General features: G+C 47.5%; 9 protein-coding genes across 9 annotated transcripts; 2 read left to right on the top strand and 7 right to left on the bottom strand.

The window, feature by feature from the left end:
* Positions 1-1,087: 1,087 nt before the first annotated feature.
* LAJ45_05729 (uncharacterized protein) lies at positions 1,088-2,854 on the bottom strand (the record flags this gene model as incomplete). Its single annotated transcript, XM_046115298.1, has 6 exons — positions 1,088-1,686; positions 1,740-2,273; positions 2,330-2,383; positions 2,440-2,543; positions 2,596-2,758; positions 2,815-2,854. 6 exons carry the CDS (start codon positions 2,852-2,854, stop codon positions 1,088-1,090), a joined length of 1,494 nt encoding a protein of 497 aa, XP_045971347.1.
* Positions 2,855-4,437: 1,583 nt separating this feature from the next.
* On the bottom strand, positions 4,438-5,671 carry LAJ45_05728 (uncharacterized protein; the record flags this gene model as incomplete). The annotated part of the gene is made up of 8 exons (XM_046115297.1): positions 4,438-4,516; positions 4,587-4,622; positions 4,712-4,761; positions 4,975-4,997; positions 5,081-5,138; positions 5,207-5,435; positions 5,487-5,523; positions 5,581-5,671. 8 exons carry the CDS (start codon positions 5,669-5,671, stop codon positions 4,438-4,440), a joined length of 603 nt encoding a protein of 200 aa, XP_045971346.1.
* Positions 5,672-5,926: 255 nt separating this feature from the next.
* Positions 5,927-6,564, bottom strand: LAJ45_05727 (uncharacterized protein; the record flags this gene model as incomplete). Its single annotated transcript, XM_046115296.1, has 2 exons — positions 5,927-6,289; positions 6,355-6,564. 2 exons carry the CDS (start codon positions 6,562-6,564, stop codon positions 5,927-5,929), a joined length of 573 nt encoding a protein of 190 aa, XP_045971345.1.
* Positions 6,565-6,614: 50 nt separating this feature from the next.
* Positions 6,615-6,953, bottom strand: LAJ45_05726 (uncharacterized protein; the record flags this gene model as incomplete). Its single annotated transcript, XM_046115295.1, has 1 exon — positions 6,615-6,953. One exon carries the CDS (start codon positions 6,951-6,953, stop codon positions 6,615-6,617), a length of 339 nt encoding a protein of 112 aa, XP_045971344.1.
* Positions 6,954-8,288: 1,335 nt separating this feature from the next.
* LAJ45_05725 (uncharacterized protein) lies at positions 8,289-8,636 on the bottom strand (the record flags this gene model as incomplete). The annotated part of the gene is made up of 2 exons (XM_046115294.1): positions 8,289-8,423; positions 8,487-8,636. The coding sequence occupies 2 exons, from the start codon at positions 8,634-8,636 to the stop codon at positions 8,289-8,291; spliced, it is 285 nt and encodes a 94-aa protein (XP_045971343.1).
* A 1,503-nt stretch (positions 8,637-10,139) lies between these two features.
* On the top strand, positions 10,140-11,623 carry LAJ45_05724 (uncharacterized protein; the record flags this gene model as incomplete). Its single annotated transcript, XM_046115293.1, has 4 exons — positions 10,140-10,260; positions 10,365-10,558; positions 10,608-11,414; positions 11,480-11,623. 4 exons carry the CDS (start codon positions 10,140-10,142, stop codon positions 11,621-11,623), a joined length of 1,266 nt encoding a protein of 421 aa, XP_045971342.1.
* Positions 11,624-13,777: 2,154 nt separating this feature from the next.
* On the bottom strand, positions 13,778-14,828 carry LAJ45_05723 (uncharacterized protein; the record flags this gene model as incomplete). Its single annotated transcript, XM_046115292.1, has 3 exons — positions 13,778-13,952; positions 14,017-14,251; positions 14,747-14,828. 3 exons carry the CDS (start codon positions 14,826-14,828, stop codon positions 13,778-13,780), a joined length of 492 nt encoding a protein of 163 aa, XP_045971341.1.
* Positions 14,829-16,229: 1,401 nt separating this feature from the next.
* Positions 16,230-20,478, bottom strand: LAJ45_05722 (uncharacterized protein; the record flags this gene model as incomplete). The annotated part of the gene is made up of 5 exons (XM_046115291.1): positions 16,230-16,757; positions 16,811-17,188; positions 17,253-17,831; positions 17,894-18,554; positions 18,623-20,478. 5 exons carry the CDS (start codon positions 20,476-20,478, stop codon positions 16,230-16,232), a joined length of 4,002 nt encoding a protein of 1,333 aa, XP_045971340.1.
* Positions 20,479-23,886: 3,408 nt separating this feature from the next.
* Positions 23,887-24,572, top strand: LAJ45_05721 (uncharacterized protein; the record flags this gene model as incomplete). The annotated part of the gene is made up of 3 exons (XM_046115290.1): positions 23,887-24,215; positions 24,303-24,407; positions 24,491-24,572. The coding sequence occupies 3 exons, from the start codon at positions 23,887-23,889 to the stop codon at positions 24,570-24,572; spliced, it is 516 nt and encodes a 171-aa protein (XP_045971339.1).
* Between the last annotated feature and the right edge of the window lie 2,047 nt (positions 24,573-26,619).

Below are 26,619 nucleotides of genomic sequence, written 5' to 3'. Positions count from 1 at the left end.
CATATCAGCTGTATTTAAAATTTGGAGGGAGATTTGGAATTATTTGCAGGCCTGGTTACATGCAGTTTAAGACTTCAATAGAAGGTGTCGACGGGTCAAGAGTTCGACTCTGCGAGAGTGTAGTTGACCGGTATGTATGGAGAATCGAATCATTGTTGTTTAATTACACGCAAATTTACTAGGTCATGAAAATATAACGTCCATTTTATCTTCAGGGCTACATGTAGTACTGTACTCTCCTCCAACCGCCGCTAACGCTCTCAAATATAAGGAAATAAACAACTGCGAAAATCCCCCAACACAATTTCCTTCTTCATTTCTGACACCATATATATGCCCCTCGTTGGTTGAGATGTTCTTTCCCTCTTCCTCTGGGGAGTTGAATCTGGCCGTACCCGGATATATATCCTCTCTCTGGACGCCTCTCTAGTCTTCTCGAGGGATTTCTTGGACTAAGCTATGAACTTGGACTGAAAGGAGAACAGCAAGATAACGTGTCTTCGCAATTGTTAGCAAATCCATCTTCCTTCATTTGATTAAAATCCCGATAGGATATATGAGTAGATATACCCCTAACCCTACCTACCCGTAGTGGTCCAAGTATTACTGCCGGTGCCCAAGTTAGTACTGCACAATCCTGCTCTGACAGGATATATATGACTAAGGTGGCACTCATCAGACGTCACTCGCTCCACGTTTTCATGCATGGTTAATCCCTGCATGGGGGCTTTCACCCAGAAGTCGCCCTGTCCAGATTAGGAATGGGACGAAATGACGGGAATGCTAAAATCGCCCGTAAAGTTAGTAGCTCCGTGAAATTGCTTGATCATTTAAGACCTTTTTTGACGTCACACGGGACAGTTTGGAATTCACTCTGCTTTGTTTTGTTTACGAACTGAGTTATCTTATATGCCAAAAACAATTTAAATAGTCACATACTAGGCTTAGGAAAAATTATAAAATAGGAGCAAATCATCATTCATTTGCCACATTATTTTTGATACCCATCCAATGAAAACAAACTACCGTGACATAAAACGTCAGAACACATGTCAATACGTATCCCCGGCCAAACTACATGTTCGACTTATCTAAAATACCGATAATCCGGGTTTTCGTCACCCAGACCCCTCTTCTCCATCGCTGTTGCGCCACTATACTTACTAACACCTCTCTCTCTTTTACTATTCTCCATTGTCACTGCGACATAATATATCACACAACTCAGCGCGCTCAACAGACTGAACGCCAACCCGATGCTATATCCACTCGTATAGTACGGAGCATCATTCGACAAGAAAGAATATGTTGCAATGATGCCCCCGATGTTCCCGAACCCGACCTGCCACGCCGTACCAATGGCACGCCGGTGGTGGCCGCCAAGGTTGGTGTTGAACCAGCAAACCACCACCGGCATGGCTGAGTATGTGCCCATTGCGAGGAGGAACAACGCCGCGTACTGGAGATTTGTGTTGTCGTGCACAGCGAGTAGGATGCAGAAACCGGTAACAGCGATTGCAATGGGGATCAGTGTGAAGAGGAAGCGGTGCTGAAGCCGATCAGAGAGGACCGCAATCACCATTGCAAAGACGAAGGCGCAGGCCCAAGGCGGGACGGAGTGCAGCTGTGTTTGGATTGGGTCGTGGCCAAGCTGCTTGACGATTGTGGGCGCGAAGTAGGCATAGCCTTTATTTAAGTTAGCTGCTTGCTAGCAAGGGTAGGGGATGGGGGAGTAATACCATATGCAGGGACAATGAGACCAAAATACATGAACCCGCCGACGAAAATCTTGTAGTCTTTGAAGACATTCACTGCATCCTTGAGTGTCATCTTCTCCTCCCTCGCGCTTTCACCCACATCTACTTGTAGCCTCTTCTTCACGAATGCACGTTCCTCCTCCGACAGGAACTTTGCCTCCTCCGGGAAGTCTGTGATGATAAAGAAGAACAGGAAAGACACCACACATGTCAGCAGTCCTTCCAAGATAAAGATCCACCGCCACCCATTCCACCCGTTGACGCCCTCCATCTTGCCAATCGCGCTGGCCAGGAGACCGCCGAATGCGCCTGCGAGCGATGTGGACCCGAAGAAGAAGGAGTACCGCTTTTGTGCTTCGGATCGCTTGTACCACATTGCAATCAGGTAGAAGCAGCCGGGAAACATGCCAGACTCAAAGACACCGAGAAAGAAGCGTGTGGCGAGAATGCCAGAGTAGTTCTTTACGAGACCTTGTAGCATCGTGGTGAGCCCAAAGAAGAACATGCAGAGAGATACTGCCAGATGTTAGTGAACCAATACTGTGCGCAGTGCATGTGATAGAAAAGCTTACGCCATAGGTGGGGCTTGAGACGCTTGAGTAGGATATTGGAAGGAATTTCGCAGACTGGAAATTGATGTCAGTAACTTAAACTATATTTGCGGATGCGTTGGGGGCCATACTGATATAAGGAACGAAGAATATCGTCAATGCAGTATTATACTCCACGCCGCCTAGGCCCAAATCCTCCTTCAACCCAAATATCGCAGCATTGGAGATATTAACACTATGATGAGTCAGACAGAATACAGCACTCCCAAGATGACGTTTGAACATACCGGTCCAGGAAAGCTAGCAAGTACAAAATACAGAGTACAGGCAGCAACCGTATATCAATCTTCCTCATGAGCTTGCGCTCATCGATGCCTGGCGGTGGAATAGCATCATTAACTTGTTGGGGAATCGCAGACTCCTCAAATGAGGACGAGGAAGGCGTGGAACCTATATTATGTGTGAGTAAGCGCGACGAATTCAGTAGTGACGTTATTTATTATTACCAGCACCACTAACGGGCTCTTTCTCTCGATCCGTCTGCATCTCTGTCCTTTTTGTCGATAGCTATACTGAGATTGAAACAATGACGGACTCAGTAGGATCCAAGATTCAGGAAGAAAGAAGAGTGAGTAAGTTAACAGTGAAAACTCTCACAACTGAACAGCAAGGAACGGGGATAACGCCCATTGTGCCGAGGATCCGACAGGGGAAGGGTTGAAAAAAGGTTGAGCTTGATCTGATTGTACAGAAATCTGGGGGAGCGGCGGATTAGGTTCCTCTTTTGGTTAGACAAGGCAATTTGGGGTCAACTATTGGGCACCATCAACATTCCGCTCCTCCTATCATTAACTATTTGGGTTTTTTCTTTTTGGTGAGACCTCCCTCGTAGGACCGGCGTTAAGATCATCTGCGTGTCCCGAACCCAAGGGTTTTTTTCTCCAGCTCATAGCTAGAGCAGTAGGTATGTACATACCAGTGATTAATACGCAAATCTACCTAGATACAGGCACTCTATTTCTCTAAAGCATGGACCCAACGCGACAACCCAAAGATCTCTTGGGTAATTAGCGAGTCTCGTGCCGCCATACTAACCCCTCAATATATTTCGGCTACCCACCTCCGAACAACTGGGGTATCTTAAGTTGCGCGTGCAGACCAGTTACCGGACATGGGTATTTTCCCGAGAGGGTGGCTTAGGCTAAAAGCGGCATATAGTAACCAACTACCTGATTGGTTGCCGTACTAATTGGCGCCCGCCGAGGCTTTGTAACTGATAATCATCATGACTTCTCACTCATGGACCAAAAGAAAAACAGGTTGATTGATTAACGGATTATATATATACAGTAGAAGAACAGGTTATATTTTTTGTACCCGTTGGATGTTAAGGATCACGGGTATATTGTACCTAAAAGGTTTGTAATTTTGGTTTTATGAGGAGAGGACTGGAAGTTTATACCCTAAGTTTCACCAGAGCTGGGTCAGGTCAGGCTGTGTATGTGATCCCAGAGCGTACAATACGGGGAAATACAATATAATACGTACCGTTAATGATATATGCGGCATTGTGCGGGAATGCCAAATTAACTCTACATGCTGCCAGAGATCCCGCCAAAAAGCTGTATCACCACGGTAATCAAGCTGCAGCATACTGATGAATCGCGCTGTAACCTCACCAACCTTTCCGGCATCGTATGTAAATATAGGATAATGATAAATCTGTTTGGGGTCGGACAAAGTGCATCGGCCTGCTTAGTCAAATGAAAAGAGGGCCGAAGGTTATGGATGCCCTGCCATATTGTCAAGAATATTTCAGATCAATAGGGTCTGAAGCCTAGATTTGGTAGCTACTGAGTACCAAAAGATATATATAGCTACCTCGCTGACCCGACACCATATTTAACCATATATGGTCAAATTACTGGGGGATAAAGAAAACATTGATCATAACTACAAGTAGGATTGAACCTAACTTCATGAGCTGAGTCCGCGGATTAAGGGTACGATGTGCATATGGTTATTAGAAAAAGAAAAGAAAAAGAAAGAAAGAAAAAACCGAAATCTCCACACTTGAAATTGTATATTGCACCATACAAAGCTACATAGCCATTCATTTTCTTTCCAATTCACATATATATATATGTGATAGGATCAAACTTCAATATACTTGATCCAACTTCAACTTTACAACCTGCGTTCCCTCCACTGTTGATTTCGTATATATGTTAGCTTATGATATATATGCAGGTAAGGTAAGAACTGCGGGAGGGCTTGCCTCTGGTACAATCGAACCCAGTAAAATCTTCGCCATCTGTAGTAGTCGGAATAAACAAAACAATTAGTATTAATTCGAAAAGGTTAACATCATGATGGCACTATGATATAATGCTATAGACCTACGAGAATCCAATAATCCTCAGATGTCTTGTCGGTTGAAAATTGGGGTGAAACTAGGATAGAACAATCATTGATATTAGTATACCATGGCACATAGGGAAGGTAATTCCGTTTATATGCATATATATATCGAAGAAAGCTTCCAGTGGAAATTCTCGAGAAAGGGCCCCAAAACCTATATGATAGTCCAGAGACACGTTTTTGTGTAGATCTTTTTGTAATTCGTCCAAATAGTCGGTTGGCTCGCCCAGGTTGCTAGTTCCTACCACGGAGAACTGGAGGCCGATATCTTACCACAAAAATCAATTGGTATCAGTCACCCAAGCTTTGGAAAATTTAAAGAACGCAAGATAGTATATTAAAGACACTAACGGTTCCTAGCGGGCTTTATATCAACCCAATCGGACCTGCATCTGTAGTTGCGACTGGTCTAGGAGGATTTAGGGGTAATGTTAGTTTGGATAAAAAAGTATTCAGAGTGTATATACGCATGAATACATTTGAGGTTTCAACGCCTGTTATATTAATGTATAAATAGCCTACACCGTCCCGTTGTCGACCTCCCAAATTCCCGGCTGATGGAAATATCATGTCGGGTTGAAGAAATAAGCTAATTATTTCCCATATCCAGGGAATAAAACTTCTATATGGCCACGGGGGAACGCTAACGGGGTTTTTTTTCTTGATTTGGCTGAGGTTGGCTATGTCTAGAAGTGCATCTATGAGTCTGTCGATATTAGCACTAGTGCGGCCGTATAACGTCGGCGAGTTAATGTACCTATCGGCTGCGGTAGTTGTTGGGCTGCGTGGTTGACCTGCGCCCCGGGTAAGAAAAAGTACATGGAGGTTATATAACAAAAATTTATACATACGAACGATGAGAATAATATTATAAAGTGTCAATATAGACAAATCTTTTGCGATGTTATCTGGACAACCAAGGCTACACAATCTCTCCACCATAGATTCGGCTCTTTTCAAGAAAGGTAAAATTTCTTGGTTAAACTCATGAGATTGGATCTCGATAATTTGGTATATGTTCTTACTGCTAAAAAAATTTGCCAAGCGTTGATAGCAGACTATCCATGGGCTCTTCAAAGCGTCTGCCGCAGAAGGTCGACACTGAGGTTCGGGGGTGAGGAGTTTTATCACAAAATCTATACTGCTTTCACTACCAGGGACCTTTCCAAACTAGCGACTGGAAATACTTCTTTTTTCTCATAATAGTCCCAAATCTTGTTCATCTTCCCATTCTGAGTAGTGGGCATCCGATCCAATCGTAGTATCAGTACAATCTTCATCCTCATTCAATGTTAAGAGAAATGGCAATTCGGATGTCAGTATCACATGTACCAACGTCCCCAAGGACCATATATCGACAGCATTTGTGTAAGTTTCTGGACCCTCGCCTCTTCGTCTTCGACGCCTAGGAGCCGTAGGTAGAAGCCGTCGCAATTCCAGCGCCTTATAATTTTCTATACCACAAGTGGTTTTTAGTTGAGTACCTTGTACTTGTTTTGAGATTCCGAAGTCGGTTATATTTATCTCTATTGGTGAGGTGGTACTGGTGATTAAAATGTTCTGGGACATTAATTAACATTGGTTATATAGGTAAATCTATATATATTGGCCCGTGGAGGTCTCACCTGGGGGTTTAAATCACGATGGCATATGTTTTGATCATGCATGACCACAAGTCCCTCTAGAATTTGCCTAATGATATTTCTTGCCTCGGCTTTTACTATTTTGGGGAATTCTTTGAGGTATTGGTTTAAGTCTCCATTCTCGATGAACTCCATCACAAGGAATATATCGTATTTGTCCTCATACCAGCCAAAAAACCGCACAAACAACATTGGATGCTTTTATGAAATTAGTCTCTTTTCTTCCCCCTTTTTTGTTTGAATCAAATTCCACCCGATATTGTGGGGATACTTGCGTCCTTCAACTTTGCCAATACCCTAAGCTCCCAAGAGAAGCCAGCCTCTTTGGCACTCAAAGCGCCCCGGCTTACCCTCTTGACAGCTCTGAGTCTTCCACTGTCATTCTTTTGTTTCAAAACGACTCCATACCCTCCGGTGCCAATAACGTCTCCGGATGTCCATCTCCCTTGAACCATATCTATAGCCCCCTGGTCACGCGGCTCCTCAGCGTCAGGAAAGTCAGGATGTGTGTGAATTACATATTCTCCTTGAAACTCTGTTTCTAGTCGGTATTGATTGGGATCTGATGCTTCGGTCGCCATGTGCGCGTTATCAGTATGGCGTAGAGCAACTTCAGTCAAGATAGTAGACTGTTTATGGAGGTACATGTATGTAGAGTGGGGTAAGCAGAGTCGATACTTACAACACTTAAGTCAGCATAGATGCAATGCTGTGGTTGGCCCGCGACGTTGAGGTGCCTCGAATTCTTGGCAAGCGCAATTGCGGATCTTTCTTGTACAGCTCAAAAAAACGGGTCCTTTTTCTCAAAGAACAAGTAGGTATTTTACAAACCCGGAGCCTCAAACCGATAAATGTTAGTTAGCCAATCGACCGACCTCTAGCTCTCTACATCTACGGTGTTGCGACGTGCTATGATATTAATATATTTCGACGTGTTACGTTGTACCACTTCAAGATGATAGCTGTTCTCAACCGGATAAAGACAGTGCCCGACGTTCCATCATGAGGACCTTCCTTCTTTCTCACATCTATACAAACCACCTTAGCTTACTGCTACATTGCGGGGTGCACTGGGTAGCAAGATGAACCATAAATAATCACTCATTATATCAAACGACCAAAATATTTTCAGAAGGCTGGTTGATTAACAGGATAGGCAAGCTCTCTAGTTCGTTAGCTATAGGGTCAATACTAATCGATCTTGCAGTCGCTGAAGTAGCTGCCTTTGTAATTACCTCTACTCTAGGACTTCAGGCTAATACATCTTGGAGGAACGGTTTCGAAGTGGTGACGAGGGCAACTAGTATTTGCTAGCTATAACTTATAGCTACATAGTCCTACGAAGATCAGATCATTACATATTCTACAAATTAAGGCAGATTCCCTAAGCCATAGCTACATAGCTAATTAGCTTTAATTCAGACATCCTCGTGATGCAACCACAGAATATTGATATAATTTATCGAGTATTACCTTCACGACCCAAGAGTACGTCCTCGACTGGCCGGGTCCTACCAATGGACTAGTCATGGGCCATTGCCTAGTCTCGTGCCCAGACTTTTGTCAACTCATTCTGCAGACTACAGAAATCACACCACATTCTGGGCACGAGACTAGCCATTACCATATATACTGCTGGTGATCATAACACCTAGAATATTGCTCGATCGATACTTGGAGTACGTATTGAGATCTAACCATCCAAACCGAAAGATTCCACTCAGCATACGTGCGTGTCCGGTTCCAATTAATATATAACGCTAACTCCAAAAAAAAAAAAAAGTCTAAACATTACGAAAGAGAGACCGGTAATTCCCAAAGAATAATAAAAATAGAAAAGTGTAAATACCCCACCCCCCCGGTCCCAAATACCAATATCTGACACTCCCTTCTCCACCTCCACCTCCACTCAACCCCTAATCCCACACCTTCTTCCCCTCCTTCCCCTCCACCTCCACCTTCACCTCTCCACCCTCCTTCACTACCTCCCCCGGTGTCTTTCTCTTCTGCTGCCCCCGCTTGCCCTTCTGCGCCGTACTCGTATTTCGTTTCTATACTCCCCCCAGAATATCAGCCTCTACCCATCCATCGCCTCACAGAAAAGAAATTCATACCTCCGCCGCCGCCGCGGCCGCAACCCTCGCATTCGGCGGCGCCGGCTGCTCCCCATTGTCTAGCTCTCCATAACCGCTGGCGAACGTGGGGAGCAGCGAGTTGCGCGCGGGGGTGCCGGTGGGGGACGGTTTGCCGCAGAGACTGCCCATTGCTGATACGGTAACGGTAGTGGTTGTGGTTGTGTAGGGTAGGTGGGTAGTTGTGGGGGGGCGGCGTGTGGGGGGTGAAGTGTTTGGTTGGCTGGTTTGGTTGGTTGTTTGGTGGTGATTTGGATGAGTGAGGTGAATGAGGCTTGATAGGAGGTTCAGGGTGAGGGTTGGCGCCAAGTGAGGGAGGCCTGGGGAGGATCAGAGGGGGTCAAAGCGGGTTTGCTAACTATAGAGTGTGCCGGGGTGGATGGTTGGCTTGGACAAGTACTAATAGCTAGAGACTAGAGTTATATTAGATGTATGGTCGCTGTTTGTTTGTCGTATGGGTCTTTGAGATTAGTGACTAGTGGTTGTTTGTTTGGAAGCTAACATATATTTATATATTAGGGCCGTATTATAGGGTTGAGAAGATATTTGTCGTGTTGACCTTAAACCTCCAACCTGTGGAACAAACAGATCACAGCCCAATTAGCTCGTAATATAACGATAATAGGCTATATAAGCACTTGTAGCTCGGATGCGCTTAATCCAGCCGATCCAGTGCTACATGTACTCTCGGGCATATATGAGAAACAAAACTCCATAAATCTTAGGCCAAGGGTTGATCTGATAGAGTGACGGTTATATCAGTCGAGGTCTCAAGTGACGTGACGTCTGATGTTAAGAGTCGTGAGTGATTCCTTATGATCCATACATGTATGTATGCACGCAGCCCCCATCCCTTCGATTTAGCAGCTGTGATGGAACCCTAACCCTTAAGTATAGGATATTACGCGTACAGCTCTGTTGTAGATGCCATCTGGCTGTTGTGCAGAGAGGACCCGTGTCTGCTGGCTGTGTGGAGTATATAAAGAACTAGAAAGGAGGCTCTTCCTCTTCTTCTTCTTCTTCCTCTTCTTCTCTTTAATTTCCCTGCGTTCGGTCATCATATATATCACTGCGGTTGCTAGCTAGCTTGAGGGTCGACTGCAGCTGGGAAGTTGCAATGTCTGATCATGCACTGTTGATCAGTATCTCCGGGGACCTTGAATTAATTTGATCCTTGTGTGGCTTCTCTGACCTTGACATCCTGTCCAACTCAACCCAGGAGATCTTGAGGTTGTTGCGAAAAGCTGTTGTGTTTTTACGATTTTCCAACAGCCTCTCTGTGTATCCGTTAATTTGTGGTAAATATCCTCACAAGCAGACAACTGATTATCCCTATGTCCCTGCACAATTAACTGGTCTCAGTCGGCGCATAGCGTCACCTCCAAACACGTGCATCACAACATCGCACCCGCCCAACATCGGCCGCCAATAAAAGGGGGGGCGGCCCGGCCGGATACTCGCGCACCCGAGACAAACTGCTGCACAAGCCATCACTCGGCACCCGGGCAGTCACATGACCAGCCAGTCTAGATTAGTGACAATCGATCATTACCCTACCTTGCAAACCGAAATTATACATCCCAGCCAAAAAAACGCAAACCCTCGATCCACCGCAGGTACCGTTAAAGACAAACCATGATATCCACGACGACACTGCGGCCGGCCACAGCAGCAGCAGCATACATCTGCCACCGCTGCATCACACGACAGCTGGTTCGACACCGCCGCCGCCCGCAATTGCGCTTCCAATCGACTGGTATGTATGTTTACGCCTCAATTGCAATTGCAGACAGACTGAAGCAGAAATAAAAAAACAAAATAAAAAAACGGAAACTAACGTCGCCACCGCAAACCGCAAAGATGCCGGTGGAGCTTCTTCACCCGCAATCACCCGGCTGCCCGGCGGCCTGCTGCGGCGCGCACAGCAGCTGAGTAAGGAGCACGCAGAGCTCGAACGGAAGCTGAGCGACGACTACAACAAGAGGACGGCCACACGAGTCGGGCAGCTAACAGGCGTCAGCCGGGCCCTGAAAGACTACGAGGATGCCCTCAACGTACTCCTCCCCATCCCCGCTTCCCACCGCGTCTCACTAACAGCTCCAGAACCTGAAAGAGCTCCACGAGCTCGTCACAGACCGCACGCTCGACGCCGACCTCCGCGCAGAAGCCGCAAGCGACATCACCGCCACCGAAGACTCCCTCTCAACCCTCTCCGCAGCGCTAACCCGTGCCCTCGTGCCCCCGCACCCGTTTGCCCACCTCCCCGCGCTCCTCGAAGTGCGCCCCGGCACCGGCGGCTCCGAGGCAAGTCTGTTCGCTAACGACCTGCTCAAGATGTACACCACCTACTGCACACTCCGCGGCTGGCCTGTCTCCATGGTCTCGCATACGCCCACCACCGAGGGCGGCGACGGCATCACCGAGGCCATCTTTTCCGTCGACGTCCCCGGCGCATACGACACCCTGCGCGGCGAGGCCGGCGTCCACCGTGTCCAGCGCGTGCCGGCAACCGAGAAGCAGGGGCGCACGCACACGTCGACTGCGACGGTGATGGTGCTGCCGTCGTTTGAGAGCATGGAGCCTGGTGAGGGCGAGGAGGACCCCGACAGTATAATTGATATGAAGGATGTCAGAATTGACATTATGCGCGCGAGGGGCGCGGGCGGGCAGCATGTTAATACGACGGACTCGGCGGTGCGCATGACGCATTTGCCGACGGGGCTGGTGGCGGCGATTCAGGACTCAAGAAGCCAGCATAAGAATAGGGAGAAGTGTCTGCTGGTGCTGAAGAGTCGGGTGGCGGCGGTGAGGAGGGCAGAGAGGGAGGCGGAGGAGCTGGCGCTGAGGAGGGGCGTGGCAAAGGTGAATGCGGGGAGGGCAGATAAGTTGCGGACGTATAACTATATTCAGGTATCTTTTTTTCTCTTTCTTTTTGGATGGGTTTAATGGTGGGTTGAGACTGACTGCAGTTGTAGAATAGGATCACGGACCACCGCTGCGGGTTCAGTCTGCACGATCTGCCCAGCTGCATGGAGGGCATCACGCTGGGGACGTTGATGGAGCAGGTGCGCAAGTGGCAGATGGAGCGGGACGTGGAGAACTTGGATCCCGATGCGTGAGATGGAGAAGTGGATGTGGATGTGGATGTGGATGTGGGTGTAGATATTGCAGTTATAGAATACCATCCTGCGTAGAAACATGCGCTGCCAGCCGGTGATACAGCTGCATGAGATCACCACTGTCAATCACAGCCCATCACTCGTACCCACACCTCCACCCCCAACCCCCGCCACAGCCACCCGCCCGGCCCGATGTCCGGTCATGCAGGTAAGTGTCAATCACTCTTGGCACACACCTGCACATCTGCACGCCGCCGACACATGCACACCTTTCTTTTTTTCTTTTTCTTTTTCTGTCTCTTTTTTCTTTGACCCGTGTGGGTGCATACAGGTACCTACTCTAGAGTAGGAGGTAGGTAGAGTAGGTACACCTTGCTGGGTATACCTTGCTGGGCATGGCAGCAGTCATGATTCATCGTGTCGTCGGCGGATCAGATCAGATCTAGTCAGATCTGGAGGGCGATGTGTAGAGTAGGTATGTACTTTAGGTGTGTGTGTGGGGGTGGTAGGGTAGGGGAGTGTAGGAAGGGGATCTACAGCGCAGTTACTGTTACTATTCACGGACCCTGGTATCTTGCTACTGTACCTGCTCGAAAGTACTGTCTGTATATGTATGTATCGACTGTTAGACCGCATGTACCGACTCTAGGCAGTAGAGTAGACTAGAGTAGAGTAGAGTAGGTGCTTTAGTCTACTCTACTGGTACATACGTAGAAAATACCAGAATCACAACGTCTCCGCTAGTACTCCCGCGCCCCGGAGATAGTAATACCGATACCTAACAACCTATCTACTCTAGTTTGACTCTACACGTAGAGTACCCCTACTCCAGCTTGGCCGGTACTTTACCCCCAATAGAGTACTCTGCCCAGGCCTACAGTACCTACCTGCGTACATAACCCCCACGCTGCGACACTGCCGTTTACCGGGCGGGCGATATCGATGAAGTGGTGTGCATACCTACACATACCTTACACATACCTTACACATACACATACACATACATACACGTAGCGGCCGGCCTGAAAGATCTGCGCGCGCAGGCAGGTAGGCAGCTACGTAACGGGTGCAGCCCGGGGGGGCCGGGGGGGGGGGGGGGGGGGGCGAGTGATTGGCCATGACAAGGCCTGGGCGGGACGTTGTATTGTATTATTATTAACTGTTACTAAAGGAGCACATTGCCGGGGGCGGAAGAATTGGTGCGTTAGTGTTTGCTCCATTTCTGTACGGGGCCTATGAGGTTCTCCAAATGCACTGTCTGTATATAGAGATCGAAGAGGAGAGAGGATTACTCTGCAGTTACTACCAGCTACGTGTGAACGCGGGTCTGATCATGAGAAAAACTTGACTTATAATTATGGGCTCGAACCTAACAAGCCCCAAATCAGCCAACCGACCGATCCACCCCCCCGAAAGCTTCTCCTACTGATAGAGAATGTTTTTAATGGGGGTGTATATTTATATTTCTCAGAAGTTTCCTTTAGCTGGTAGGAGGCCTAGCTCGACATCAAGTTGGTTGAAACCCTAATATTTTCAAGGTGCTAGAAGAAAAAAAATGTTAGGCGAATGTTCTTAAATCTTTTTGTTCTGACCATCACCATCAGGATTCTTTGCCCTTGATATATTCTATCTACCTATTCCTACTTGTTTCCCATATCTGGAGGTTGTGTGGGGATTGATGTTTGCTAGGTTTCCTTTTTCGCTAGTTGTTGCATTGCGTCCCGGCCCCTTCGCCGACCATAAGTCAAGTTTTCTCAGACCTGCGTTCATGTACATACATGTATATATATGCTAGCTACATCTGAGTACCTACATGATATCTAAAGTACATCATGTACTTTTCTACTACGTCTACAAATCTACTCTACAAATCTCATGCACGTCTAGATACTCTAATTTACCGCAACGTCAACACCCACCCCCCCTCCCACCCCCCCTCCCGACCTCCGTCACCGGGTATTCCTCCTCCCCAGTACCCACCCCAGTACCCACCCCAGTACCCATCCCAGTACTCATCCCAGCCCGCATCCGCAGATCCCCCACCTGACCCCCGACCCCGACCCCACTACACTACACCCTCAATTACCTTACCACCAACCCTGTCCCCAACCCCGTCCCCACATACCCGCCTCTACCTAGTACCTCCACACCCACCTACACCCCCGTCACGGTCACCGTCACCGTCTCCGTAACCGTCGCCGTCGCCGCTCCGCCCACCACAACCGTCGTCGTCGTCGCCCTCGGCCCAGGCCTAAACACCGCACTACAAGCCTCGGCCACGACCTGCTTCCCGAACGGGACCAGGAGCACCGGTAGCGCTCCCGCACTCCTACACAACACCTCTAATTAGCCACAACCCACATCACCCTGTCTCCGCTCTGCTGGGAACATACCTCGCGCCAACACCCCCTGGGGTAGTTGTTGTCGTTGTCGTCGTAGTAGTGGTGGTGATGGTAGTAGAGGGGGTAGAAGCAGTGACAGTAGCAGTAGCAGTAGTCTCAAGATACTGGCTCGGCGTCGGCATGTATGGCAGGAACTCGGTGCACCAGTACTCGTAGTGCATGTGCATGATGATGTCGAGGGCCGATGAGGCGAGCGGGGAGAGGGAGGCGGCGGCGTTCCATGCGTCTGTTTACGAGTTAATAGCTATCAGTTAGGAGTGCGGGGGGGTGAGGAGATATGGGGAGATAGGTGAATATGGGGGAAGGTGGATATTGGGGAAGTGAATATGGGGGAAGTGGTATGGGGGAGGTGGATATGGGGAAACGAAAGCTAAGAAGCCGAGGAATCAGGGGGAAGAAAGTATGTAGATACGGGGGAAACCGAGAAGAAAAGAAGACGAGGAGAAAAGGAGAAATCCAAGAAACCAAGGAGAAAAAGAAGCAGAAGCAATCCAAGAAGCTGAGGACGAGAAAAAGGGTCACCAGGAATCTAAAACCCCAAAACTCAGAGACCAGGACCCCGAACCCAGGACCCCGAACCCAAGAACCAAGAACCAAGAAATGAAAAGCAAATGGGAAACGGCGAATAAAGAGTAGAGAGAAACGGCGAATAAAGGGCAAATATAACTCAAGCAAACGGCGAACAAAAGCACAGCACACGAGGAGAAAAAAAAGAGCTCACCAGTATCATCGGCGTTCACACCCCCAGCTAACCCCAGCGCCAGAACGGCGACCACAGACATAATCTTCGTTGTCAGCTTCATGATCACGAAGCTAGGTACCCACACACACTATTGACACTACAGAACGCCGAAAGAAAAAGACACGCGTAATGAAAGTGTTAGTTGCAAAGCAGAGAAGTGACTGAGGGAAGATCGACGAGTCAAAGGAACTAGAGGAGGTACGCAGATAACCGACTGACTCCCGTCCCCACTTCCCGACCAGAGACATCTCCAGGTACCACTAACTAACTAACCAGACATAACTAACCAGATCCACAACTAACCAGATCCACAACTAAACCAGATCTATAATTAAACCTGATTCACAAGGACATGGGCATGGACACACCCCCCCCCCCTAACCCTTTCCCCAGCACACCACACGAGACTAACACACCAACCCACACCCATCAGCACCCTCATGTCGCGCCACCACCCCTCATTTTTCTCCGAGCCCGAAAGACACCTGTTCGCCGAACGCCGAGTTTGGGCATTGTCCCGCGCCGTGAGTCGTGACCGATAGGGTGTGGTCTGTGCCCGTGGATCGTCCCGGGTTCCCTATGAGCGGTCGGTGTCTGTGTCTGTGCGCCGAGTGATCGCTCATGAGGGGGTCCGACGTCTACTCTAGCTATTACACTAGCTAGCTTTACTAATCCGCCGCCCCTACCCCTGCCCCGCCCCCACGGCCTTATGAGACACGCGATTGCGGGTGGATATGAAGTAGATCGAGCGGTGGTGACTCGGTGACTGAGTGACTGAGTGACTGAGTGAGAGTGAGTGAGTGAGTGAGTAGTATGTAGAGCTACATGTCCTAAGGTAGAGTACAGGGGAGGCTAGGCCAGCGGGAGAGATGGGGAATATGCTGCTGTTACGTGTGTAGTCCGAAATCGGGCTCATGGAAATGACTTTGGGCTGATTGAGATTTGGGTGGCTGAGACTTGGAATCTCATTTCTGTTCTCTGTTTACTGATAAAAAATTACAGCCACCTTTCGAGACACCGAGCTAGGTAGCCTAGTATTACAAAAACCAACAATTTGAAAGACCAAAGTTATATCATAACCCAGAAAAAAGGTATGAGATATCATGACGTTAAAAAAAAAAAAAAAAGCAAGGGACCTCCCACATAAACCGCTTTCAATACCAAATACCAAATTCCAAATGTGAGTTTAAAAAAAAACAAAAGGCCATGAATCATCGTAACATTGTATTATTCGTACCGTGTGGAGCAAACAGAAAAAAGGCAAAGGGGAATCTTGCATTATGGAAAAAAAAAACCGCAAGCCAACAACAAAACTCAGTCGGGAAACAAGATGAAAGATGAGGGGCAGGATATAAAAAAAAAATTCAACCGTACGATCGAGTTGCAAAAAGCGAATTGAGTCCGCAACGAAAACGCCAAACAGAATCTCAGGAAGCTAACCATCACAGTAAAATCATCGCTTTCATCTTCTCATACCCGGAACCATGGCGCCCATCCTTCCAGGCCCCGCACTCATACTCTGTCTCACGATTGCCTCAGCGGCAGCTGTGGCTGCGAGTCTTTCCTTTTGTCTACTCCTGTCCTTCAGGTATCCAGCTGCCTCGGGCCTCATTCTCAAGATTCTCAAAATCATGTCATCACTCGGCTCTGCTTGAGCCTCCCGCCTCTTCTCTTCCTTTGCTTTCCTCATTGTCCCCAGGTTTCTACTCATCAGCACACTCTTTGTCCTCTTGGCACCCGGGACGCCTAGCATGCCGCCAACTTGGTTGCTCGTGTGAGAATTGGACATGCGGGCGCGAGCCTGCTGCTGTCGCGCTGCCGCCGCATTTGCCATTCTCTCAGATGTACGGATGAGATTGTCGGTCGATTCAAAATAGAAGAAGTTGAGCGATTGGAGTTCGTGGTACTTGGGAGATTTAAGAATCTCGAGTGGGACACCACTGGCTTCCCCAGTGTTCTCGTCAATGACATGGAAGAAATCAAACATAAGCTATAGTCATCCATGTCAGTTAGAGAAACTAATAAAGAGTTTGGCCTAATCACCTGTAGCCACCTAAAGCAGACTTCGGATTCCTGTGGAGTCAACGGCTTTTGCTGTGATGGCTGGTCTGACAATGTGGGGACAAGCAATGCCTCGAGTGTCACTAGAATTTCTTTCCAGAGCCTTGACATGACAAGCATCATTGCTGAACTGGTAAGGGTGGTGTTCAGGATCGCAAAATTTTCATTGAAATAGTCCGTTAGGGGAACAACTGCTGCCGCGATATCCGCTTCTGAAACTGCAGGTCCTACTGTTGATTGTGGTCGGGCGCCTAGTCCAGTCCGGCTAAAAAGACTAGATACTGCAGATATGCCATAACCTTTGGATAGGACATTTTTGAGAGCTGCGCGTGAGAGACAGTGATGAATATAGGCAGACAGCTAAAACACCACCATTAAGCAAGCGCATTGACTCGAGCTCGGGAAAAAGAGTGAGACCGCATACCTTATCCGTAATCTGCCTGGTCATATCCCTCTCTGTTCTCTTTAGTGTTCTAAAAGCCTTTCCAAAGTAAAACTGGATATCGTCACGTTCTCCTTCCATGCTAACTCTGAGCAACAGCCTCCCTTGCGTATCCAATTCAAGCCAATGTTCCTGTGGCATGAAGTCGCCAAAGTGTGCTGGGTCTAACTTGATGCTTGTTCTACCGACGCAGTCGTGATCACCGACGGTATCCCAATCCCACACTGTTGCCGTCAACCAGATCGACCCTTGGGTGGTGATATCCACAGTTTCCTCCCATCTTGGATTTAGGTTTCTGTAGACAACCCTAGTCTTTGCTAACCGCTTTTGGTATTCATCCCCGAGAACAACATACGGATCACTAAAACCATTAATATCCATAGCTTTCAAGTCTTCGGCTTCGACAATTTTAATGGTAAAAACATAATTTTTGAGCGGCTTTCTCCCAGGAGGAGGCGCGGCTCGTACAAGGGCCTCTGCAACACCATCGACATTTACAGAGTGCTCTAATTTGTCGAGTTGTAGGATCGCAAACTCGATATCGTTAAGTTTCACGCATGACTAAGTGGATGAAATCATTAGTTTTCACCCTATCATAACTCTTGAATAAAGACAAAGCACACCTCTGGAGCAAACTGGAATGGCTCGATTTTTTCCGTGTTACTCCACGCATCCCTGGCCAACGCCATCCATTTCTGCTGCCTGGTCTGGTTTGCTGCGGCCTCCTGCTCTGGGGTTTGTCTGTCCATTTCAAAGGTAAAAAGTTTCTCAAGTACTTCGCAATACCTTGCAATACCACTGCCAATGGTCTTTGATAGAGCCGTCATGAAGCGGGCATGCTGAATGTCATCACCCCATTCTAATTTCTTAATGTAATCCACAGTTTGGTTAAAGGACCGGAATATATCTAGTACTGATAGGGTATGCCGCTCGTCATCCGTTGGCTCACGCCCTTCTTCCTCGCGGATCTTGATTGTGAAATCGTCATGCTTAATCGCCTCGTCGACCCAACCAATGACTTTGCTATCTGTGTTTTTGAGCCAGCGCCAAACAAAATCTGCCAGAAAATCTTCAAAATGAACCGGGAAGCGCTTTTCCGGATGGGCCTCGCTATATATCCGGCGTATCTCTGCAAGTTCTTTATAGAGATCGAAACCGTCCTCAATCTCTACTTCCTGGTTCTTCTCCTTATATATGTTCATGATATCAAGGATTATGCTTTTTGCCTCGACAGCAAACTTGGGAAATACAATCTCAATAAAGATCATGACAGGATTGACAGAGCTAGAGTAAATCATGTCAGACATGGACTGAAGTCCAACTAAGTCTCACGATATAGGCAATAAACTCACCCTAAAACCGGCTGTTTAAACCGTTTACTAATCTTTTCCGCCAATTTCACGACCTTTTGTGTCAGTTCCACAACATGGAACGGATCCAATTCAGATCTATCCTGGGGTAGGTCTCGCATTAATTCTTCCATCACCTCTCCAGCTCTGATTTTCAATCCTTCCTTCAATTGGTCAACATAGCTATCCATGTCGCCTGGGGTAAATAATGGATCATCATAAATATGCTGATCCAAAATCCACATCACACTCGCCACAGGTCTCGCTTTTGCATCAAACGCATGCTGAAGGATGTCATAAAGCTCTCTAAGCAACGTGTCATGCACAGCGGATAATATCTGACGAAACATATTCTGGTCCGACAAAGTCCAAGTAGGCCACTCGAATGAGGTGGCATTCTTGGCATACGTGAAAGCAGTATCAAGAATAGAAAGGTCGATTTCGCTGTCCTGGTACTTTGAGCGGATAACATCCATAAACAGTATTATTCTGGAAGATAATGGAACACGCCAACGTAAACCACATTCGGCCAAAAGCTCTAATGATGACTTTGATATTAGGCTCACAGGATCTTCTGATCCTGGGAGTTCAATCGGTTGAAGATCAGGATCATTTATATCGTAGGTAAAACATCTCTCCGCTACTGCGCGATAATAACTTCGGGGATCTGGTGGAATGTACGTATATGGCGTGTCTAAAGTGGAATCCGTGGGAGAACTTGGGGACAAACCAAGGGCTTCCATGTCGACCGGTTGATCAAAGCTGGAGATGGAAGAGGGACGGGCCAAATCGCCTGGTATGGAATACGAAACAGAAGAAGGGATAGAATTCCGCATCCCGCTGGATGGCTGTCCCGAAGTGGTCTTTGAAAGCTCGGTAGGGTTAGACTGGACAATGGCTAACATGAGTTGCGATAATGCCGGGCCCTCCGATTTCCGCCAGGTCTCCCACGCCTCATCCGTATCAAAGTCGTCACTGCGTAATGTACGCCTGGTATTTCCAAGACTTAGAAAATTATTGTACGTTTTCAAATCTTGCAAAGCTGCTTTTTCAGTCCAGGCTGCCTTATTCATATTGATATCTTGCTGGCACGTTGCCAACGGTATGTTGAAAACTTTAGCTACCACTTTTACCATTGGCATGTCGTTAACATTATAAGACAATGGCGCCGGGGGACCCAGGATAGTAGACGTTGACGAACGTCTATTAGTCTCATCCGATAGATTTGAGTCATGTTGTAATAATTTCGATTCCATAGTTCCCAACTTACTACTCAATTCTTGGTGGCCGCCCAATTCTTTGATAACTGCATGCATAAGCCTGACAAACAGGGCAACATGGCGGTCCGCTAACCATTTCCACGAATCATCCGCTTTCAATTTCTGCAGCTCCTTGGTGGCCGATGAGTAGAAGATCAAGACTAGATCTTCCGCTCGTCGTGACTTGGATACCTGATCGTAAAATCTGGGCTCTTTGAATGCGGTGTAAAATGCAGCAAAGGTACGCTTGACTGCTGGATCTTTATATTCGACATGGTTGTCCCTTCCCATCCATACACTCTCCAGCCTCTTTTGCAGATTGGGCATAAAATCTTTGGGGAAACGAGTGCTCTTTGCATCACGCATCGAGTGCGAAAAGTCACGCATTACCTCATGGAAGCTAGTAGAGGTTCGGTGAATGGCCGGAGCGGCAGGGGCGGGTATCTGTCTCCGGGGTCGAGGTTGAAGGAGATAGTGCAGGTAGGCACAGCGTAGAGCATAAGAGTAAGCATCGTCAGTCGTCACTAAAACGGATTGGCGAACGGACTGTCGAGAATGGACGGAGCCGAGATTACTCCGACGACGCTGTGCATTGGACATCTCGACTGAAGGATTCCAGAACAATGCAAGTGAATTCGTTGGCGAGAGAAGGGATGTGTCTGTGTATGTGTGTGGGGTAGCTAGACTGTAGGAAGGAATTCGTCACCCGGCTTTTGTTTTTGGAGTTGACGTTGAGCCCGACGATGACGTTGCGCAAGGGGCAGCAAGGTCCCTAACTAAGAGGGGGGGGGGGGGTAGGAGGGGTTGCACTCGGATAGCTGTCTAGGGTCGAGGAATGAAGAGGGAAAGCTGGACAAAACAAGCAACACGTCGGGAGATGGAGCTGAGATGCTACGCGAAGGCAGGATGAGGAAGATCAGGAACAGACAGAGATACTGATTTGGAGATATGCAGGGAAAATTACTTGGGCAAGCTTGAAGTGGCGATACAGTAGAACTGGCGTGTCGAGTTGCCCAGATCCAAGTACCTACTATCTCGCAGTCTCAGGGTATGGTGTTGTCGTGGTTCAGAATCAATCACGATATTCATCGACCCCTCCCAGCTGTACACCAGAGTTGGACTTTTGACCAGTTGTGTCAACGTGTTATCCTTGTCTGGTTTGGTAGCTGACTTATGTTAATAACATGTTAAAAGAAGTGAATAACCTGTACTCTGAGCTGGTGTGTACACCGTCAATAATGTGTCATGATCCAAGGTTCACGCTGCTGCAACAGAATCAAAAGTAAAGGGCACAGTTTGCAATGGTAAGAAGCGCATATGTGTACATGTAAGTGCAATGTATTCGAGAACAATGTATTCGAGAAGGAAGTAAAGCAGAGCCGCCTGGTAATAATCAATAATTAGCAGCCGCAGAAAGAAATGATCCGTTTCCCGAACCTTATCTATCTCAGGGCCCTTGAAACTTAACACAAGGAGTGCATCCAGTGCTTATTTCTCCTCTAGGAACGCCATATTACTCCAGCCCCTAATCGTAAACCTGCATCTGTGGCTGCTTCAGGTAGGTATATAAATGTAGATAGCTCGGAGGTATTCTAGAGCCCAAAGTCGTGGACTTTATTCTACCAACGGCGCCGTGTACGAGCCTTTCAATCGACTCCACCAACGGGGTTTTTTGAGGGCAGCGGTTGACCCTGCGCCTAGGCATTCCCTATTCGATATTTTTGGCTTGTATCATTGGTATCTTGGCATCTTTGGAGCGAGCGTCGGCATTCGGCAGGGAAAATGCAGCGTTTCACGGTGTGACTGCAGCTGCATTTCGGGAAACAGTCTCACCCTAACGTCACTGGAGAGTCCACTTCGTTCGCTGATCCCAAGTTTCACATCCTGGTCCCTTGCAACTCGGCTGGGTCCCAGAAGCTCACTCTGTAGAGCACCTAACCTCCCCCAGCTATTGACTTCGTGAGATGTGTACGTATTGGCACATACATCTCTAGACTACTCCTACACCTAACATACGTGCAAAAACCGACTGCAGTAGCCTTACTTCTTTTTTGCCTGTTCTTTTTTCTTTTGGGCTTCTCTGTCCGTTGGCCCTGCGAGTCTGCATCCATCGGGTCCCAAAACCCCGTCTCTGTGCCGATCACCAAATCCTCTGCAAATCCCCACCCATCATTACCGCAAATATCAATCGTTCCTTGTCCACTCTAGAAGAGCGGTCCTCCGTTGCACCCCACTCACCGCGATGACCGGCCGCCCGTCGCTCCTTCCCCTTCTCCTATGAAAACTCCGACAAAATCGTCATTGTATATATCATCCGTGACACATGTCATGTGTATATATATAGCCGAGAAGCGAGCGTGAAATCGTAACAAATTTTAATGCGTACTGGATTTTGCACTCTAAAAGTGTCCGGATTTTTCCCCGTAATTCTTTTAAGAGTAAAGGGATGGCCGTTTTAGCAAGGACGACCCGATTGAGGGCTAGGTTAACATAGATATGGTGAAATCAATCAACTTGCAGAGCGTTATGATTGACATAACACGCGCACCTAGGCGCTGCTTTTACCTACACACCCCACGAGCCAGCTGGGCTGCTCTCTCCTTTTTCACTCATGTCAGCAGCAAAATGAGGATCACACGAGAATAAACCACCAGCCCCATTACTTAAACTTTATAATAGAGATGAGATAGATGGACTGTAGCTACAACCTGTATTTTTGTACTCTAGTCCATCATCGTCATCATCATCATAGCAGTGACAGGGAGGCTGTGTTGTAAGGTGACTTATGAGTGGGAAAATGTGGGAAGAGGTTAAACCCGAAGAATGCTGTGAGTTTGCGTCGAACGAACAATTGAACGCGAGCAAGGGCCCCATCACGAAATATCTGGTAGCCTAGAAGGACAAGCAGTGCGTCTTTGCTCTTCGCGGGTTGTTGGGTGATCTCACGACCCTAGCAGTCACGGGGAAAAGGATGGAGTGCGAATGCTCTAGAGTAGGGAATTTGTGGAGCGATCAGATGTTGGAAGGGAAGAAGCCTGAATAACAGTGAGGGAGAGGGAGGGGAGGGGTTTTGGGTAAGTTGAGGCAATGGGCTCTAGAGAAGAAAGACAGAAAGACACTGCTATTCTACTTCCTTCTTGACTCCACACTTCTCCCATTTTCTCTTCCTCCACGAGGGTATATACATCCATCCCATCCCACGCACGCACACAACACACACACACGAACGCCTCACCCCGGGAGACTTTTCATAATTTGCAGTACCAACCACTGCACAGTCCCGCAGTGCCGATACCGGTAAAGTCCATACTGGGTCTACTGGACTGTGAGCCTACTTGTTGAACTTGCCGTCTTTCGCTGTCACCCACCACCCCTCCTTTCCCCTACCCTTCTTTCCACGCATAACCTCTCCCCCCCCGGTGCCAGACAGCCGCAAAAAGATTAAAGCGAATTAAAAAAAAAAAGAGAGAGAGAGAGAGAGAAATCTTTGCTGCTTCTTAATCTCCCTCCTTATTAAAGGAAAGAGAAGAAGAGAAAGAAAGACATAATAAAACTGAGGGGCCAGTACCAGTTGTCACATTATCTCTTAATTTATCCGCCGAACCTTCTGTTTATTTTTCTTGTTCATTTTTTTTTCTTCCCTCTTTCCCTTGCATTTCTTCCCTTGCTCAAACCCTTTGAGAGTGAGAAATAAGTGGTTCGGCTATCACCAACGGCCTACCTATACCTACCTGCCTCTCTGCCCTTTGCCCTGTCCCTTCCCCTCTACACTACCATACAGCTCAGCCAGCAGCAACGCAACACCTCTTCTACCCACCTTCACCTCTACACCTCCACAACCCTACCACAACCACTCACTACAGTAACTCAGTGTCACCACCACACCTACCACCATCAACCACCACAACTAACTGTACAGTGTACCTTCGACATAAACCGACTACCTTTCACAGTCTTCTGATTATTTCAGTTTTCGGCTGCCGGTATATTTACCAATAACAAACTAGTATGTCTTCTACGAGACCCCAAAACAACCGCTCAATTACTTCGCGTTCTCATGTTGAAGTGTTGGAGTCGCCGCCTCTATCAGCCACCTCCTCAACTTCCTCAACACCTGGTTCTATCCACGGCGATCAAGACCCTATAGACCGCGAAGTGATGAGATCAAGTCAGGATCGTGTAGCGTCAAGGGAGGAACCAGATGTGGTAGAAAGAGGGAGATCGCCTGTTGTGGAAAGAGAAATTTATGCTGAAGATGATGCAAGGAGCATGAGCCCACGGAGAAACAGCGAGGAGTTAGAACGAATTGGACGGGAAGCAAAAGCTATGCTTGAACAGTGAGCGGCCCTTTTTGCTATCTTTTCATCTGCACAATGATTTTGTGGCAATATGTAGTTGGAACAGTGTCGGCTAACACTCTTTAGACAAGCAAAAACATTACAGTCTGGTTTATTAGCACTGCTTGATCGTGTGGATAAAGTTAGGGAAGAGCACGATAAACTAGAGGGCGAAAACCGTTTCTTACAAGAGTATGATCATCACCGAGCCCCCCAACTCTCTTTCACTTTGGTGAAAACAACCAAGAACCTTTTACTAACATAATCATTGTTAGGTATATTGGCTCATTAATGGCTACTTCGAAAATCACCGGAGACTCGGGTAGAAATCGTAACTCCAGCAGCCGGTTAAAGTAAAGGCAGTCACTCAACCTACTGGCCAAATTTCTTATACACAGCGCGTCTTTTGGAGGATTGTTTTTGTTTTATTTTGGTTTATTTTTTTGCTTTGGTTTGGGAAAAGTCGTCATCTTTTTTGAATTTTTTTGAGCCAAGCATATTGAGCGAGCATACGGGCTGCTCAACTTCGATTCCGCCATTGGAGATAAAGGAAAACAGGGCGATGGAGTGATGGATCCTCTCGGACGACCATCGGCCCATCCAGATGGCTGGTTCGTGGAATGGTCTGCTCTCTTAACGACCTGTTACGATGATACCAACGGTTTTTTTTTATATTCTATTCACTACACGAACCGAAACTCACCATATCTACATGCGAAACGGAATTGGGAGGAACGGGAAAAATCAATTTCATCCCTTATTTTTGGCGGGGTTTTATCGTTAAGTCTTTTATTATACTATCTGCTGGAGTTTATCTGCTTTAATTGTACTTGTTTCTCTCATTTCCTTTGGTGTTATCGTGTTGGTCTGTTTTTTTTTTTTTTTTTTTTTTTGTTTGTTGCGCATGGCTTCTCTTCTCTTCTCAAAACCTCATATGCCTCTTTTATTACTTTCTTGACACTCATTATATAAACCTTTTCTTTCTTAAAGGTTACATTTTTTCTTGTTCTATTTCATCGTAGCAGTATATAGTGTGGATCCTTTTTAGATTTTTATCCTCGCGGGTTCCCAGGGCTGCCGGACGCAGCAGGGCAGGGCGGAGTGGGAGTGGCAGTGGGTCAGCGCTTTCTATTCTATTCTGTTGATTTTTGCTGTATTTATTCCGAACCTCTCCACCTCCCCTTTTTTCTTGGTTTAGGTTTTTCTGTTCTCTCATTATTATTTTTTAGCTGGGGGGCATGGGAACGGATGGGACGGACAATCGGTGTGGGTGGGGCGTACTATCTATTTAGCTACATAAGTACTTCGGTCGGACTTCTCAATTCTTCTGCCTTTACTCTAACTACTTATCATTGTACGTTCCTTATCATCGTCATTACCCCAATGCCTAGCGAGGGAGGGAGAGGAGTTGCACTGGATGCATGTAGATAAATGGGGAGGGGTGTGGTGGGAGCCTGGAGGTAAACAATCCAAACAAAAAGTTTAAATTGCTGTGTTCATGCATGTTGTCCCATGAGCTCCTTCAATACGTATTTGATACATACTACACCTTGCACTCCGCCTCCCCTGTTAAGCCCTGTTAGGGGAGGGGGAGGGGAAGGAAAAAAAACCGCAGTGGTTAGTGTAGGGAGGGGAAGAATGGCTAGGTGTATATATTTCGATTAGTCCCGGGTCTGTTGGGCAGTGTTGCGACTCACCAAGCGGGGAGTGAGAGATTCAAACCCATACGTGTTTGGCTGTTCTCCTAGGGGTGACTTTTTCTGTACCCCTCTCCCTCCTTCTCTCTCTTCCTTCCCATTTTAAGGAGTGGGTAACTATCTATCTATCTACATGTATCTATCTATACGTGCGGAATATTATTCCTTCTTGAGTCTTCTTGTGCTGACCTTCCCCCCACCTTCCCCGACTACCTGGTACCTGTACTCTAGTATACATCATACCACTCTCCCGTACCCTCAGAATCCCAGCATGTGTAGTTTACAGTAGCCAGGAGGGCACAGACAGCTGGTAGGCAGGTACAATATTAAGGGACCCGCTCGTCGAGCCTCGTGAGGGGCGAGGGTGAACCCTAGCAGCAGCGGCGGCCCACATGCTGCCATACCTAGAGTACTCGGCTTCTCTTGCAGGTTTTCTCATCAACTAGATTGCCTTCTCACGATCGGGATCATTTCCCGGCGTGAGTCGAGAACGGAGACGAAATTGAATTGCGAATTGGTCGCGGGGGGACTAGGGGCATGGAAACAAGGGCAGGAAAGCACGAGAGGGGAAGGAAAACGCGAAAGTGATCAGATAAGATGGATTGATGGGGATCTCCGGCCGCCCCTTTCGGGTAGGCTAGGAAAGTTCTAAGCCCAAATACCCTTTGACTACCCGCAAATAATCACGAGATAAAGTAGTCCCGGTC

Source organism: Morchella importuna, assembly GCF_003444635.1.
Source record: "Morchella importuna strain M04M26 chromosome Unknown Morimp01GS016, whole genome shotgun sequence".
Lineage (NCBI taxonomy): Eukaryota > Fungi > Ascomycota > Pezizomycetes > Pezizales > Morchellaceae > Morchella > Morchella importuna.
Note: the sequence above shows the minus strand (reverse complement) of the source record. Positions and strands in the feature narration are given on the sequence as shown.